The sequence below is a fragment of the Narcine bancroftii genome, chromosome 4, assembly GCF_036971445.1.
Source record: "Narcine bancroftii isolate sNarBan1 chromosome 4, sNarBan1.hap1, whole genome shotgun sequence".
Classification (NCBI taxonomy): Eukaryota; Metazoa; Chordata; class Chondrichthyes; order Torpediniformes; family Narcinidae; genus Narcine; species Narcine bancroftii.
Window position 1 is genome coordinate 122,866,264 of NC_091472.1, and position 16,841 is coordinate 122,883,104.

The 16,841-nt window shown below is 39.2% G+C and overlaps 1 protein-coding gene across 4 annotated transcripts in view; it reads left to right on the plus strand.

Moving 5' to 3' along the window:
• Positions 1-1,134: 1,134 nt before the first annotated feature.
• The window catches only part of hps4 (HPS4 biogenesis of lysosomal organelles complex 3 subunit 2), a 59,679-nt gene continuing 43,972 nt past the window's right edge, over positions 1,135-16,841 (plus strand). For 2 of the 4 annotated variants that reach the window (XM_069932671.1, XM_069932674.1), the window contains exon 1: positions 1,135-1,421. In XM_069932671.1, the coding sequence (XP_069788772.1) occupies positions 1,381-1,421 (41 nt within the window). In that variant the 5' untranslated portion in view covers positions 1,135-1,380. Of the gene's footprint in view, positions 1,422-12,097; positions 12,211-16,380; positions 16,452-16,841 lie in introns of those variants that run through there. The other 2 variants (XM_069932672.1, XM_069932673.1) reach the window with 2 other exon arrangements.

Genomic DNA, 16,841 nt, shown 5'->3' on the forward strand with positions numbered 1-16,841 from the left:
AGAGGTTGGTAATTTCTTGCATTCAGAATGGTTGTGTGGAAGGGTAAAAAATTTCTGGAAAGAATTATGTGTTATGGTAGAGAAGATATTAAAAGTGAAGGTTAAATTAGATCCAAGAATTTTTTTGTTGGATATATATGATGAAGATATTAAGTTGGAATTAGATAAATATAAAAAGAGATTCTTGAGTCTAGCAACAGCAATAGCGAGAAAGTGTGTAGCTAAAACGTGTAAATTGGAAAGTCATGCAAAAAATATAAGAATGGTTTTAATGAAATAAAATATTGTCTCCCATTAGAAAAAAAAATTGGGAGCCATGTATGACATTTATGAATTTAAACTAAACCAGACCTTCTAATCCAATCCCACACCCACCCCCCACTTTGAAAATATGGAACTTTCATCAAGAAATGTATTTTGGTATTATTAATGTGGTTATAATTATTGCCATGAATGTGTTCTTTTTTCTATCTTCAGGGGACGGGGTGAAAATTGAAAATTATTTAGTATCTATGATGTCGTGATATTGCAAGTTAATTTGAAATGCATGAAAGATACTAATAAATAAAATTTTCACCAAAAAAAAGCTCATGTGGGCAATTTAGTCGGTCGAGGTGGACGGGTTGAGCCGAAGCCTGATTCCTTGCCTTTCGGTTCTATGACTACGCAAGTTCGCTTACAGATGTTATCTTCTGGGAAACCTCAGAGGCAGCCTGGAAACATACAGTGTGAATCAAATCGATTTCCCTTCCAGTCCTGAAACCCCTCAGACCCACTGGAGTTCAACGGTATCGGGAACGATCACGGTTGAAGGAGCTGTAAAACGTGTGATTTATTCCCATCGATTTACAATTCATAAATCAACCACATGTGGACGTGGGTTCGACGTTGCCCTTAAATTATCAGGAAGTGCCAACTTCACCAAATGTTTGGTGCACAGTATTATCACTGGACAAAGCGGGTGATTGGTGCAGGGTCCCACTCGAGATCGGAAACTAGCGTCCAAGAAGCGAGGTTGAAAAATTCCACTTTCCTTCTGCTCTATGTACATCACATTTAAGTAAACGACCAAAGCTGTCAACCATGCCTCTGTTAGCCAATGCTATCATGTGGGCGTGGAGGGAGGGAGGAAGCAGAACGATTCTGCTCCTATGAATTAACAACGCACAACAGGAAGTTTTATTTTATTTGACAGTCGTGGGAGCAGTTTTTAGAGTTTGATCCCCAAATAGATATAATCTTTCCTTAAAATGCATTCAGTCGGGAAATGAATTCGTGACAGTTGGCGTCTGCTTTTTACTGGAATTCGCTACGGACCCATACCTGATGCCAGCGTTGGTACTGCTGTTAACTTTGGGAGGGACCTATTGCTGGTAGTAAATGGCCACCGCTGTTGCCACAGAAAAGAAAGTCACAGCGTGGTAAGTTGATGTTCTCCTAAGCTGCGGTACAACAAAAACAAACTCCTGGAGGAATCTGTGGGGTGGAAATGTGGGGTTTTCTGGCAGAGACCCTGCATCAGAATAAAAACAATCTCAATGCAAAATACAGGGAAGAAAAATTGGCATCCTGCCAGTTAACGTGGTATTGGAAAAGATCTGTCTAAAGTGATTCCCAAAAAGAGAAGGTTGTGTGATAGGTAAAAGGAACTCAAGAGTGCAGTCAAGTGTGGATCCTTCTTGCCTAAACGATAAGATGCTGGAAGAACTCAGAGGGACAGGCAACAAACAGAGTCAGTGATTGTTGCTTATCTGGACCCTTCATGGAGATCAAAGTACAAAGAATGATAGAAATTATATTAAGGGGGAAAAGAACCTGGCAGGGCAGAGAGGTAATAGGGTGTTGGAGAGATGAAGAGACAGATAGAGGGAGAGACAATGGGATGGAGAGAGGTGAGGAGAAAAATGAAAACAGGAATGTAGGTGGAATAGTTAGAAACTCTGAAGAATGGATGGAAACTTCTCTCTAACTGTCCCTTCCCTAAACCATCTCTACGCCCTGAATGGCCCCTGACCTGACCCCATTCAGCATCTCATTGTTTGCTCAAGCTTCCAGCATCTGCGGTTTTTGAAGGAATTCAATTTTCAAAGAATTCCTGCAGCAGATTGTGTTGCTCCAACATCCAATAACAACATCTGCAGTCTCTCATGTGCTTACAGTTCCTACAATGAAGGAATTTGTAAACCAGAGCGAGAGCATTAAAATCAAGACCTGGCTAACTTGGAAGCTAATTATTTGCATTGTGCTGAGCCGTGAAAAGGTCTCAAAAGAATCGCCCTCTTCTTCATGAACTCTTCATCTTATTATCACTGCAAACATATTGCACAATGAAAATTTAGTCTTTGATGCATTTTAGATTTAGGTTGCTGCATCAGATGTCCAGGTTTATTTCAAGCAGTATTACATAATGGAATTCTTTCTTTAATCTCTCTCATCTTCATTTGTGCAGTGCCCTGGTATCTCTTTGCCCCTCCCCTATTTTATGCTTACTATCTTTCCTTCCTACTTTAGTCATAGCCCCATAATGTTGACTGACCATATCTTTTCATGGATGCCTGCCTAACTTGCTGAATCCTTCAGTTTCTCTTTGTTCACTTCTCCAGTCTTCACAGATCTAAAGTTTCACATGTATAGTAGGTCAGTTCAGAAGTTTTCTTTATTAAGTACTTCTGCTCAAGTCTTCCAGGATCTGATGATATCCACACAAATTCCTCCCACCGTTGACACTCTTGTCTTCCCAAACTCTGGAATTCCCTTTCTCTTCCCTCTTCCATTACTAGCTCCTTGAAGCCTCCCTAATCTTATCTAAATCTTCATCTATCAAATTCATTGTACTACTTGAGTGTAATGTTCTTCCCCAAAAATTGCAAACGGCTTTTTCACCAGAGTTAATTATGTAATGATGAGATCACAGGCCGATTCTTTCTGTTCCATCAATCCAAGGTTCTGAAATTTAGGCTTTGCTAGTTGCTGAGATCAGTTTTTTAAAATATTCACATTGCAAAGTTTTTTTTCCCCAATCTTAAATTCTTCCTCTTCTCCCACCCCAGAGGTTAGAAGTGCATGAATCAAGATGAAACTAGCATTTGAAATGTGTTAGTTCGTCAGCACTCCCTGCAGCCAATATAATGATTGCCAGGGACAGGATAACATAGTTATTTAATTATTCTCTTTTCCCAATTACAAGATGAAGGAAAGATTGGCTTTTGTTGCTAATTGCTGCATAGAAGGTGAAATGAGATGTAATCTGAATATGGCTTTGGACCGGCAATTCCATGATTTTGAATTGGTGACAATGTAAGAACAGTTATATATTTTCAGGTTCTATTTAGGTCAAAGTCATCCAGCACTGAACATGTCCTCAGCCCAACTCATCCTTACTGACCTAGTTGGCATTCTGGGCTAGTCCCATTTGTCAGCATATAGTTCTTGTTCTAAGCCCTTCCTGTCCATAAACCTGTCCAAGTGCCTTTTAAATGGCAGAATTGTGCCCATTTCTATAGATTCCTCTGGCAGCTCATTCCAGAGACAGACCACCCACTTGAGTGAAAAGCTTCCCCTCCATTCCTTCTTCTATATCTCCCCTCTCACTGTAAACCTATGCCCTCTAGTCTAGAATCTTCTACCCTGGGGAAAAGACTCGTTTCATAGCAGGTTATCTCTGTGAGGTCGCTAAGATAGGCTGTTGCAGTGAACTGGAACTCACTGTCTATGTATTGTTCAGATGGCTGGCTCCTCCCCTGACTCCACCCTCACCTACCCCAATATAAACCTTGATTTTCCTGCCTTGCCGTAGATTCACCTGAGGACTATTGTGTCTGCTAGCCCTTGATGGTAAGCTATTAAAAGCCTATTTGTACTCCTCACTTGTCTCTGAGGGCATTCAGTCGCGTTACAGCTGTTTAAGATCAAGTGCTGAAATTTTTATCACAATGCTTCATAAGTGATAGGGACAGCTTTTGGTAATAAAATATCTTTTTTTTGTTCATTGCACCATGAATCATATCAACAACAAGTGTTCATCATTAAAATATATCCAGTGACATTTCCTTTTTTTTCTCCCCCCTTCATCCCTCCCCACCCCTTCAAAAACCAATAAATAATAAAAAAACACACAAAACAAAAGAAAACAAGAAAAAAAAAGTTGTATCGTCCACATTTCCAAATTTTAGTCTTATCGTGCTTGTATTCATATCACTTTAGGAAATGGAGGTCTGAGGTCGGCATTTTCTTTTTAAAAAATTTCTTGCACTATGAATCATTTCAGTAACAACATTCACAAATGATCATCACTAATATATACACAGTGACCTTTCCTCTCTTCGCTCCTTTTCATCCCTCTCCCCCTCCCCACCTCTTTCAAAAACCAATAAAGAATAAAACACATACAACTTCTTTTCTTCTTGTTATTTCTTTGTTTTATCGTCCACTTTCACATATTTAAATCTTAATGTGCTCATAATCATGTCGCTTTAAGAGATGGAGGTCTGTGGTCAGCATTCTCTAACATTTTATGTATGGTTCCCAAATTTGTTCAAATAAAGTACATTTGTCTTTTAGATTGTATGTAATTTTTTCTAATGGAATACACTTGTTCATTTCTGTATACCATTGTTGTATATTTATGCTTGTTTCCATTTTCCAAGTTGTCATTATACACTTTCTTGCTGCTGCCAGCGCTATCATAATAAATTTTTTTTAGGCTCTATCTAATTTTAGGCCTAGTTTTTTGTCTCTTATATTATTTAACAGAAAAATTTCTGTATCTTTTGGTATGTTATTTTTTGAATTTTGTTTAATATTAGGTTTAAATCTTCCCAGAAAGTTTTCACCTTTGGACATGTCCTAATTGGATGTAATGTTGTTCCAATCTCTTGTTTACAGCGGAAGCATCAATCCAATGCTGTTGGGTCCCACCCTTTTAATTTCTGAGGAGTAATGTATAATCTGTGTATCATACGTAACCTAGTATTTATCGTGTTCCTCATTGTTCCTACACATAACTCCTCCCATGTTTTGTTCTTTATCCTTATATTTAAATCTTTTTCCCAACTTTGTTTACGTTTACAATCTTGTTTCATCCTCTTCCTTGTATTGCAATTTGTTACACATTTTTTTTTACTATCATTGTGTCTGTGATTAACTATTCATAGCTGCTACTTTCTGGTAATCTCAAGCTATGTCCCAGTTTATCTTTTAAGTTTTTAACTGGTACTATGCAAACATTGTACCATACGTTATTCCATGTTTGTCTTTTAATTGTTCAAATGTTAAATTATTTCCCAAAAAAGCAGTCTTCTATTTTCTTAATTCCTTTTCTAGCCCATTCTTTGAAAAATAAATTGTGTATTGTAAAAGGGATTAATGGGTTTTGTGTCAAAAACATTTATGGCATTTGATAATTTATCTTTTTTTCTTCCAGGTGTATTCTCTTCCATATTTTAAGTATATGATGTAATACTGGTGAATTGTTGTATTGCACCAGCTTCTCGTCCCATTTATAAAGTATATGTTCCGGGACATTTTCTCCTAATTTACCTAATTCTATCCTAATCCAGTCTGGTTTTCTCCTGTCTGATAAAAAATCTGATAAATATCTTAACTGCGCTGCCCTGTAATAATTTTTGAAGTTTAGTAACTGCAGCCCTCCTTGTTTGTATCTCCATGTTAATTTTTCTAATGCTACCCTTGATTTTTTTTTTACCCTTCCGTAAAAACTTTCTTATTACTTTTTTCAGTCCTATAAAAAATTTCTCTGTTGAGGGAATTGGTAAAGCTTGGAACAGATATTGTACCCGTGGAAACACATTCATCTTAATACAGTTTACTCTCCCTATTAAAGTTAACGGCAGCTCTTTCCAAGTCTCTAAATCTTCCTGTTTTTTTTTATTAGTGGTTGGTAGTTTAATTTGTACAAATGGTTTAGGTTATTATCTATCCTGATGCCAAGGTAACGTATTGCCTGTGATTGCCATTTAAAAGGGGATTCTTTTTTAAATTCTGTATAATCAACTTTGTACATTGGCATCACTTCGCTTTTATTGCTGTTAACCTTATATCCTGATATCTCTCTATATTCTTTCAGTTTCATATATAACCTTTTTATTGATTTATCTGGCTCTGTTAAATATACTATGATATCATCTGCAAATGGTCTGATTTTTAATTCTCTTTTATTTTTATTCCTTTTATCGTAGATTCCTTCCTTATCAGCCCCTCCAATGGTTCTATATCCAAGGGAAGGGGACAATGGGCATCCTGTCTAGTTGACCTGCTCAATTTAAAGTGATCTGACACATATCCATTCACTACTACCTTAGCTAAAGGTCCATTATACAATGATCTAATCCAATTAATAAATTTTTTGGTAATTTAAATTTCTGTAGCACTTTAAATAAATAGTTCCATTCTACCCTGTCAAAGGGTTTCTTTGCATCTAGCGTAACTGCCACCATTGCTGTTTTATTCATTTCTGCTGCATGGATTAAATTAATGCTTACAGACATCTGCTGCTCATCTTTTTTTTAAACAAATTCAGTTTGATCCTACTGTATCAATTTTGGTACCCAGTCAGTCAGTCTATTCACTAGTGGTTTTGCTATTAATTTTTAATCTGCATTTAGTAAGGTTATTGATCTATATGATGCTGGCGACAGCAGGTCCTTTCCCATTTTTGGAATTACTGTAATTATTACTGTTTAACATGATTCGGTGCCTTGTGGGCAAAGCCTCTTTATCAAAGGCTAAGAGACAGTAAACTCTGAATTCAAACCACTTGCTGCCTTGCAGGTTTTGCCTCTTTAGGCAAAGGTTAGGAGAAGGCAACTCTGACTTCAAATTCCCAGGCTCGGCTTGCCCAGCCATCAGTAACTGGAAAGGGCCCAGCTATGGGCAAATAGCACATGTCAGTCTGGCAGCAGGGGCTGGCAGCTGTGACAAAGCGCGGGAAACAGTCCATAGCGGTCTGCAGCAGCAAACCCAGTGACAAAGGATCTGTAAGGACAACGGTCAGTGAGTATGATCTTGAAACAGACCACTGTGGGGCAATCCCACGTCACTCTGGCTGTCGTGCCTCGCACTCCGCCAGGCTCAGTGGCATGGGACCCAGAGGGAGGCATTTGTCCTGGGCAAGCACTTTCCTCCAAGTCCTTGCCCTGGCACATGGTGTCTAAAGCTGAAAAGCTACAAGGCACTGTGTTCATCTTTGCTTGCGAAGGGATGGGCCATGGATGGTTGGATGGATGGGACATGATTCAGGTAGATTTTGGGTCTCTTCCACCTGTTTCATTACTTTTAGAAGGGCGGGGGGGTTAATGTTCTTAAATACTTTATAAAACTCTGTAGGGAATCCATCTTCACCTGGTGTTTTATCGTTTAGTAGTTTCATTAATATATCCTGTATTTCTTCAGTTTTAAAGGGATTTGTCAATTTATTTTGTTCTTCTAATTGTAGTTGTAATAGTTCAATATTGGATAAAAACTCGTCAATTTTATCATTCTTCCCTGTATTTTTGGTTTGATACAAATGCTTGTAGAATTTTTTTTAAATTTTCATTAATCTCTAATGGGTTGTATGAGATCTGCTTATCATCTTTTCTTATTGCTAAATGGTTCTTTTTGCTTGTTCTGTTTTAAGTTGCCAGGCCAATATTTTGTGGGTTTTCTCTCCTAGTTCATAATATCTTTGCTTTGTTTTCATAATGTTTTTGTCCACTTTGTATGTTTGTAGTTTTTTGTATTTTATTTTTTTCTCTGCCAATTCTCTTTTTTTTCTGTATCTTCTCTTTTCACTAATTCCTTTTCTATAGTTACCATCTCTTTTTCCAGCTCTTCTACTTCCCGGTTGTATTCTTTTGTTAATTTTAGTCGTATAACTAATTATTTGTTCTCTAATAAAGGCCTTCATTGCGTCCCATAATATAAATGTATCTTTTACTGACTCTTTGTTTATCTCAAAATATGTTTTAATTTGTTGTTCAATATATTAACGGAAATCCTGCCTTTTTAACAAATAAGGTTTAGCCTCCATCTATGTTTTCGGTGGAATATCCTCTAATTCAATTGTTAAAAACAAGGGTGAGTGATCAGATAAAAGTCTTGCCTTGTATTCTGTCCTTCGAACTCTCCACTGAATCTGCGCTGACAACAAGAACATATCTATTTTTGAATAGGTTTTATGTCTATTTGAATAATATGAATACTCTTTTTCTTTTGGATGTTGTTTCCTCTATATATCAATTAATTTCATATTCTGCATTGATTTTAGCGTAAATTTGGTTACTTTTTTTAATTAATTGTCTTCCCTGTTTTATCTATCACTGGATCAAGGTTAAAGTTAAAATCCCCCCCTAGTAAGATGTGCCCATGTGTATCCGCTATCTTTAGAAAGATGTCCTGCATAAATTCTTGATCTTCTTCGTTAGGTGCATAAATGTTTAGCAAATTCTGAATAAATCTGGCACTTCATCATTACAAACCTACCTGCTGTGTCTGTTATGACTTAATTTATCTTAATTGGCAAATTCCTGTTAACTAGTATAGCTACTCCCCTGGCTTTTGAGTTGTATGATGATGCCACTATATGACCTACCCAGTCTCTCTTCAATTTACTATGCTCTATCTCAGTTAAGAGTGTGTTTCTTGTATAAATGCTATGTCTATTCTCTCCTTTTTTAAGTAATGTCAGTAATCTTTTCCCTTTAATTTGGTTGTGAATTCCATTAATATTTATGGTACTCAATGTACTCCTCTTATTCATCAGCTTTAAATTCTATCTTGCCTCTTCAACCCCTCCATCTCCCTTTTTTCAGAATCACTCTTTAAATTTTTCTTACTCTTTCCAGTACACGACGATACAACTAACAAAAAACCACAGAAGCCCCAACAGAAACAAACACAAAATATACTCTTTAAAAAAAACATTTCCTCTCCCCCCCCCCCCACCCGCAGTATTGAGTTTGTCTTTGGCTCCTTGCAAGACAATTGCAACTCCCTTTTCTAACTGGGTTGCGATAATGACCGCAAGCGTCAACATATTTCACAGTGGTAGATCATCCCCCTTCCCCACCCCAACTCAGAGAAACACTATACATTTTTCTAAAAATATAACAAAGCTCTTCCTTTTTTCTTTGCCTCCCTATCTTTTTCAACCCTAAACATCTGTATTCAAATTATCAACTTTTCAATTTATTTCTATACATTGTCTTAACAGTTTTTTTAATACTCCTCACCTCGCTGTCTGTTTGGCAATCGTTCAGCAAAGCGATGGGCTTCTTTCGGATCTGAAAACAGTCTATTCTGCTCACCAGGGCTGAATACCTTTAGCACTGCTGGATGTTGTAGCACAAAATCGTAGCCTTTTTTTCCATAATACCACTTTTGCCAAGTTGAATTCCTTTTGTTTCTTTAAGAGTTCAAAGCTAATGTCCGGGTAGAAAAATATTTTTTTCCTATTATATTCCAATGGTTCTTTATTTTCCTTCACTCTTTCCTTTGCCAGCTCCAATATTTTCTCTCTCATTGTGTATCGTAGTAACTTTTTTGATGTGGTTGTGGCTTTGGTGCCAATGTTCTATGGGCTCTTTCGATTTCTATTTCTTCTTGAGTTCTTCCACTCCCAAGATTTGTAGGATCCATCTTTTTATAAATGTCTGTCCCTTCTTCGCCTTCTTTCACACCCACTATGTTTATATTGCTATAATTCACCAAAACGACAATTTTTTGAGCTAGCAAATCTTGTGACTCCTTAATTTCCTTGTCTCTATCTTCCAGCTTTTCTCTTAGGTCATTCATCTCCATTTCCACAGCTGCCACTTCAACTCTTTTTCCTATCTCTGCTATACCAAGTTCCATTCTCTGCATTCTGTCTTCTGCCTTTTCCGTTTTTTGTTATTGTATTAAATTCTATCATTAAGATGTCCATTAGTGTCTTTATTTGTTCATCAAAATATTCCTTATCTATTAGCTGCTTTTGTTTTTTTAACTTCTCTCTTCCCATGTGGGTTTTTCTCTTTCTCTTTGTCTTCCTTCTCTGGCTCTCTTTCTTGTCTTCCTGGTGCTTCCTCCTCCATCGATGTCTCCTCTCCGGTTCCTCCAGCTGTTTCTGCTGTGTCCCACTGCCAAGCTCTGCTCCTATCAGCATCGGCACTGTACTCTTCGCGCATGCACAGTTGCGCTGTTTTTGGATCTGTGAGCCATCTTTGTAGTCTGTCCCAGGAGCCACCCAGCTGGCCACTTACTGGCTTCGGAAGTTGGCCCAACCTTTTGGTGGGAGCTCCCTGCTCCCGTGTACAGGTAAGGCCTTCTTTTTTTCTGGAGGTTTTCTTTCTTCTTCTTTGCCTGTCATTCTGATCTTCTCTTTCTTTGGAGCCATCGGTTGTCTTGCAGCTTCTCTCTGTTTTCTTTGTTCTGCTTTGTTTTTTTACTCTTTTCAGTTTCTCCGTGGAAAGCTGGTTTTCCCCTAACCAGCCACTACTCCATCACGTGACTTCCCTGGTTGTAAAATATATTTGAATTAAAAAAATCTGTGGACTATTCATCATAATCTTAATATATTAACAGCAAAACGCCTGTTATATGACGGAGTCTACATTTCACAATGAAAAGGGCAAAGTTATTCTGTACATGTTTTTTCCACCTCAGATTCTCATCTCGTGTATATAAAAACAAATGTGTGTTTAAAACCGAAAATTCTGGAAATACTCATCTCTTGTAGAAAGGTCAATGGCTCATCTGAATGGTTTGGGTTTGATTATTGAGTATTTTTGTAAAAAATGTTTGAGACACCCAATATTAGATGACATGGACAAAATATTGAGCGTGAAACATTTATCTCTCCACAGATGCCTTTTGACATGCTGAGTGTTTCCAGCGTTTTATGTATTTGTTTCAGATTTTTTTAGCAGCTGCCAGTTTTGTTGCTTCTCAATTATAGTTGGTTTGTCTAAGGTGATGACATAATGAAATCACTGACTATACTTTGTGAGAAGTTTGAGGAGATTTGGTATGTCACCAAAAACTCTCAAAAATTTATATAGGTGGTACCGTGGTGCATATTTGAAATCCTAGTTGAAATCCCATGAAATCCCAGATTGGATCAGGGCCCCAGGGGACGGGAAGATCATGCACCATCTGAGAGGGAGAAGTGGAGGAGATGACCCGTGGGGACGGTGACCAGGACTACGAACCCGGTGGGGGGGGGGGGTGCTTTGTGGCTGAGGGCAAGAACCAGTGGAAGCAGTGGGTTACTGAAGATTGCTGTTGGGAGACTTGCACCGGCCGGGCTGCAGACTGCTGGAGACTGGCTTGAACTGGCTGGAGGAGTACCAGGTCTTGAAACCGGGATGTGAGGAGGTGTCGAGGGTGCAGGAGGATCCCTGACCACGTCGGAGGTTAGCCAATGATTTGGACAGGATGGCTGCAGAAGCACTGGAGGCGAATCTCCGGACACTCGGTGACTCTGGGAAGACTCTCTTTTGCTTTTCTCCCTCTGACTAAGACTATAAGAGGTGCTTAGGCAGATCCTGCCGGTGGCGAATCTGTCTGCCTTGCAGCAGGCAGAAAGAAACTTCATGTAATATGACACTGTGAAAATAAATTGAAACCTGAATCTTAGTTGCATCACTGAGTGGTATGGAGGTGGCACTGAACACGACAGGAAAAGAAATCCAGCAAGTTGTTAACTCGTCCAGCGCCATCATGGGCACCAGTCTTTACTCCATCGAGGACATCTACAAGAGGTGGTGTCTTAAGAAAGCAGCCTCTATCCTCAAGGATCCTCACCACCCAGACCATGCCCTCCTCACATTGCTACAATTGGGAAAAATTTTACAGGAGCCTGAGGATGAGCACCCAGCAACAAAAGGACAGCTTCTTCCCTTCTGCTATCAGATTTCTGAACGGACAATGCTGGATATTGATACCAGACACAACCTCACTTTCTCCTATTTTCTTGCACTATTTATTTATTTTTGACAGGTAATTTTTAGCAATATTTGCTCTGTAATGTTGCCACAAATCAAATTTCATGATGTGTTCATGACAATAAATTCTGATTCTGTTTCTCCACTGTTTTCATTGCAGGATAGTTGAAGATTTCTGAAGTCTTTGAATATTTCTTGGACAAGAGTCTAATGACTATACAGCAGCTACTAGAGCTGCCATCTCATAGCTCCAGTGATCCTCGTTGAATCCTGACCTCAGGAGAAATGTGTATGGTGTTTGCACCTTCTCCTTATAATCCCATGGGTTTGCTTTGGGTGCTCTGGTTTCATCCCTCATCCCAGAGAAGTGCATTAGTAAAGTTGTCCTTGGTATGTAGGTGTGTGATAGAATCTGGGGAGAGTTGATGGGAGTATTGGCAGAATAAACAGTTGGGGAAGGATTAATATAAAAACGTTTGATGGTCAGGATGGATTCAATGAAACAAAGTCCCTATTTCCATGTCCTAAATGACTTAAAACTAAAAATAGAAAATCTTGGAAAGCAATCAGCTGCCCAAACAGCATCTGTGGAAAGAGTAAAGGAGTTCATGTCTCTTGTCAGAACTAGGAAAGAGAGAAAGTATGTTATGTTGCAGAACAAGAGGGATGGGAATTTTCCTGATAGGCTGAGACCAAATGAGTTCAGGTGTCTAAGCTTTGCTGAAGGAACTCATTGGGTCAAGCAGGGTAAGCGGGAGAAAAAAAAGGTTGATGTTTCTAGCCAAAACTCTTTATTCTCCCATTTCCCTGTCTCAATAAAGAGTTTAGTCTCGAAACATTGACCATTCCCCCACCCCCCCACTGATGCTGCTTGACCTGCTAAGTTCCTCCAACAGTTTGTTTCTCTTCAGAATCCAGCATGTGCAGCCTCCTGTGTGTCTTGAGTTAAAAGTATGAATTAGAATCAGAGAATGATGCATTTTCTATGATGTGTAATTAATAGCCAAGGCTCTTGGCATGCCCAGCAGAGCAGGCTGTACTAATGGAGAAAGAAAAACTAATCACTGATTCACAACAGACAGAAATAGCCGATTCTGACACAGGCAGAAAGAAAGAGTGCATTGCCTAATATTGGAGAATTTAGTAATGAGTCCAAGAGTCTGCAATGAAAAGCATTTAAAGATATTGAATAGCATAACATTCCAAACTAGAGATTGATAAAACAATGAAGCAAGACATGTTTGGAAGCCATGATCTGGGTTTTCTGTTTTCTATTTCAGTTTAGAAGTAAGTGGGCAAAGCCCAGTGTTTTGCTCCACTCATGTCCCAAGGAAAGGAATGGTGTTAGTATAAAGCACTGCCATTGACGATGTGTGTGAAGTTTGGATTGGGAGTTGGGAAAATTCTTCACCTCTGGCATTAGAAACAGGGCTTTTAATGGTGGAACTTAAATGAGGAAATTAATATTGTATAGAGACTAGAATTATTGGAGCCATTGTATCTTGGAAGAGTGTATGGTTGGCTGAGATTATAGAGAATGAAAGGAATGAAAATATGTAGGAATTTGAAATAAAGATGAGAATTAAGATAGCAAAATAAAACTGCATCATGCTGTGGAAATTTAACAATGCCATGTTTCCTTTATAATGGTGATGTCAAAACCAGGGTTGCAAATGAAGGGAGCTCTTTATTTGTGAACTTGCATCTCAGAACTACTCCACTTCCACAGTAGTGTGGAAGATGTAGATCTCCAGTTAATCCCATCTCCCCACAGGAAAATGATTTGACATTCTCCTCTTCTCAATGTGTTATTACGATCAATGGTGGAATTTTTCATTTTGTTAGTAAAGTTGTTTTTTCCTGATCATTGTCCTACTGGTTTAATAGATTTCTCTTCCACAATATAGAGGATATTTTTTTGAATATTTAATTAAAAAATTATAAACCACAATATTAATTACATTTCATTAAATTTAAAAATTAATTCAGAAAGTTATACATGTGGTATATAACAACCCTCCTCCCATCTCCCTCCAAAACCCTTAGAAATAAAAATAAAAATAAGAAAAAAAATTAAAGAAAGAAGAACTGGAGAAAGCCAAGGGAATAAAGCATTTACAGTAAAACTCTGATTATCCGAAATCGGATTCTCCGAAATCCTTAGTTATAAATCCAAAATTAAAAAAAAAAATTTGGATAAACGAGGATATCTGAAATCCTCATTTATCTGAAATCCTCATTTATCTGAAATTTTTTTTTAAATTTGATAAAGGAGGATATCCAAAATCTCTTCGGACCCAAACTGACCGGGAACGTCAGGCTTCCGGCGGCGGCAGCAGTGGACCTCGGGGTCCCAGTGGTGGCAGGGACCTCAAGCTTCTGGGGAGGAGTGGGATCCTCGAGCTTCTGGCACGAGCAGGGCCTCGGTGGGAGGTGTCGGTGATCAGCGGAGGCCAGCATTTTTTTTTAGTGAGATTTAAACATTATTTTAATGCTTAAAAAGGCTTCCCTTGTTGTTTGTTGTTGTTTAAACACTGTTACAAGTGATTTGCTGTTGCTACTGGGCTGTTTTTTAAAAAAATGGCCAGTTCTCCAAAAGAAACATTTATCCGAAATGGGCCCGGTCCTGACCATTTTGGATAATCAGAGTTGTTTATCATAAAATCTAATATGGAGGTTACCAAGAAGTGAGGTCAAATGCACAAACCCACATTTTGTAAATGTGGGTGCCATATTTTCCAAAACAAATGATACTTATTTCATAAACTATAGGTAATCTTCATTAATGGTATACAGCTATGAAGTTCTGCTTGCCACCTTTCCATTACTAAATCTGTATCTGACTTCCATAATATTGCTATGTAGTGTTCGCTCTACACATACTCCAAGAATGACACATACTCCAAAGCCTTGAAGTCAAGATTGGTTTATTACACTGACCATTGCATTTATATGGGCCTCAGGCACTGATATCAGGGCCCTGAGTCATTGGGGCACTGGCCTGGGATTGGTCGGCGTTCCTGCCACAGTACTCTGCTTTCCTGCTGTGTGGGAGGTTACCTAGGACGACGGCCGGTGTCATCACCAGGTCTGCACGGTTGCCACGTTCATCAGACATTTTGTAGGCTGGTCTGTGTTTCCATGCATGGGCTGCTCCACCACTGCTCACCCCCCCCCCACCCCCAGCACCTGTAATTGGGCCGTTGTCTGCTAACTTTGGCAGTCTGCCTTTGCATTGTGGGGGAGGAGTGTAGACCAGCTGGTCACAGTCCAGATATGCTGGTTTCAGGCAGTTGATGGTAAAGATCTCCTCCTTATCGCTGATGTTCAGGACAAAAGTGGTGCTCTGGGACCCCAAATCTGGACACCCATATGTCGATGATTGCCTTGGCGCAGGTTTTTGTGGTATTATCAGCCAGTGGGACCGCCTCAGGCCACCTCGTAGAACGGTCAGTAATGGTTAGAAAATATCTCGCCCCACGGGAAACTGATAGCGGCCTCACTATATCAATATGTGCGTAGCTGAAGCTGCACCATGCTGGTTCAAAAGTCTATGTGGGCGCCTTCGTGTGAGTCTGCACTTTTGAGGACTGGCAGTTCTGTTCAGGTCTTGGCTCACTGGCCGACCTGCTGGTGGAGGCTGTGTCAGACAAACCTGCTAGCCACCTTCTTGAATGAGTAGAGGTAGAGTCTGAGAAGTTATGATGTGCACAAAGCACCGTCCCTTGAGGTCTGCAAGCAGACAGTGGGCACGAAGGAAATCAGCCCCCAGGAACGGTTGTACCACTGCTGTGAGAGTAAAGGTCCATGTTGCCGAACCAAAGAGGGATGGTGCAGGTACCAAAAGTCCAGATGGAGCAGCTGTTGGCTGCCCTCAGTGCTAGGCCATGCTTGTCGTTATGGATATTGAGGACTGCGGAAGTTAGGACGCTTATCTCAGCACCAGTGTTGACCAGGAAATGCTTGCCCGACAAGGAGTCTGAAACTTAGAGGAGGCTATCACTTGGGCCAACCGCTGCAGCCATCAATGACAGTGGGTCAGGGCATTTCCCGGAAAACCACAGGGAGGGCAGTATCGATGGGCCTCATACCTGAATTTGTAGAATCAAACTTTTCTCTGAATAATAATTGTAGGTGACCTTCCCAGCTTCTAATATTTCTCAATCTCAAAACATGTCACCTTCCAAGAGAAGCCTCGATATTCCGAATTGTAGCTTATTCATCCAAATCAATCAAACTTTGTAATTGCAACTGTAAATAGTTTTAATTTGTTGTTGATAAAAGCGAATAAACATTTTCATAGCTCCCCACTTCATAACGATGAGTAAAACAAAGCATATTGTAAATGATAATGATATTACTTCAAACAAATATAAATGAATTAAAATGATACTGTACCTTTGATTACTGTGCCTTTAAAAAGACAAAATGTTAAAGTATTTAATTTCTGATAATGCAGATCTTTGAATGCAATTCCAGAGTAAGTTTGCAAGAGCCAACAAGAACATAACATTTACAGCACAAAAAAAGGTAATTGTGCTCAACTTTTGTATGTAGCCCATACGTATCATTCTACCCTAGAGTAATAGGGTTATACAGCACAGAAACAAGCCCTCTGTCCCATCTTGGTAATTCCATTTGTCTATTGGAGCCAATCCCATTTGTTTAATTTTGGCTCATATCCCTCAGATCCAGGTACCTGTCAAAAAGACTTTTAAACATCACAATTGTACCTGCCCCACTAGCTTCCTGTGTCAACTTCTAGAACGAAAGTATATCATAAATAGGAGGACAGCTGGTCAATATGGGCCCTCATACCTGCAGAGGCCATGTGGCCCAGCTGTGATAGGGAACTGTGAAAATGTTTTTGGAAGTCATAAGGTCAATCACTTTTAACAGGACCCTCAATCTCTGACTCAT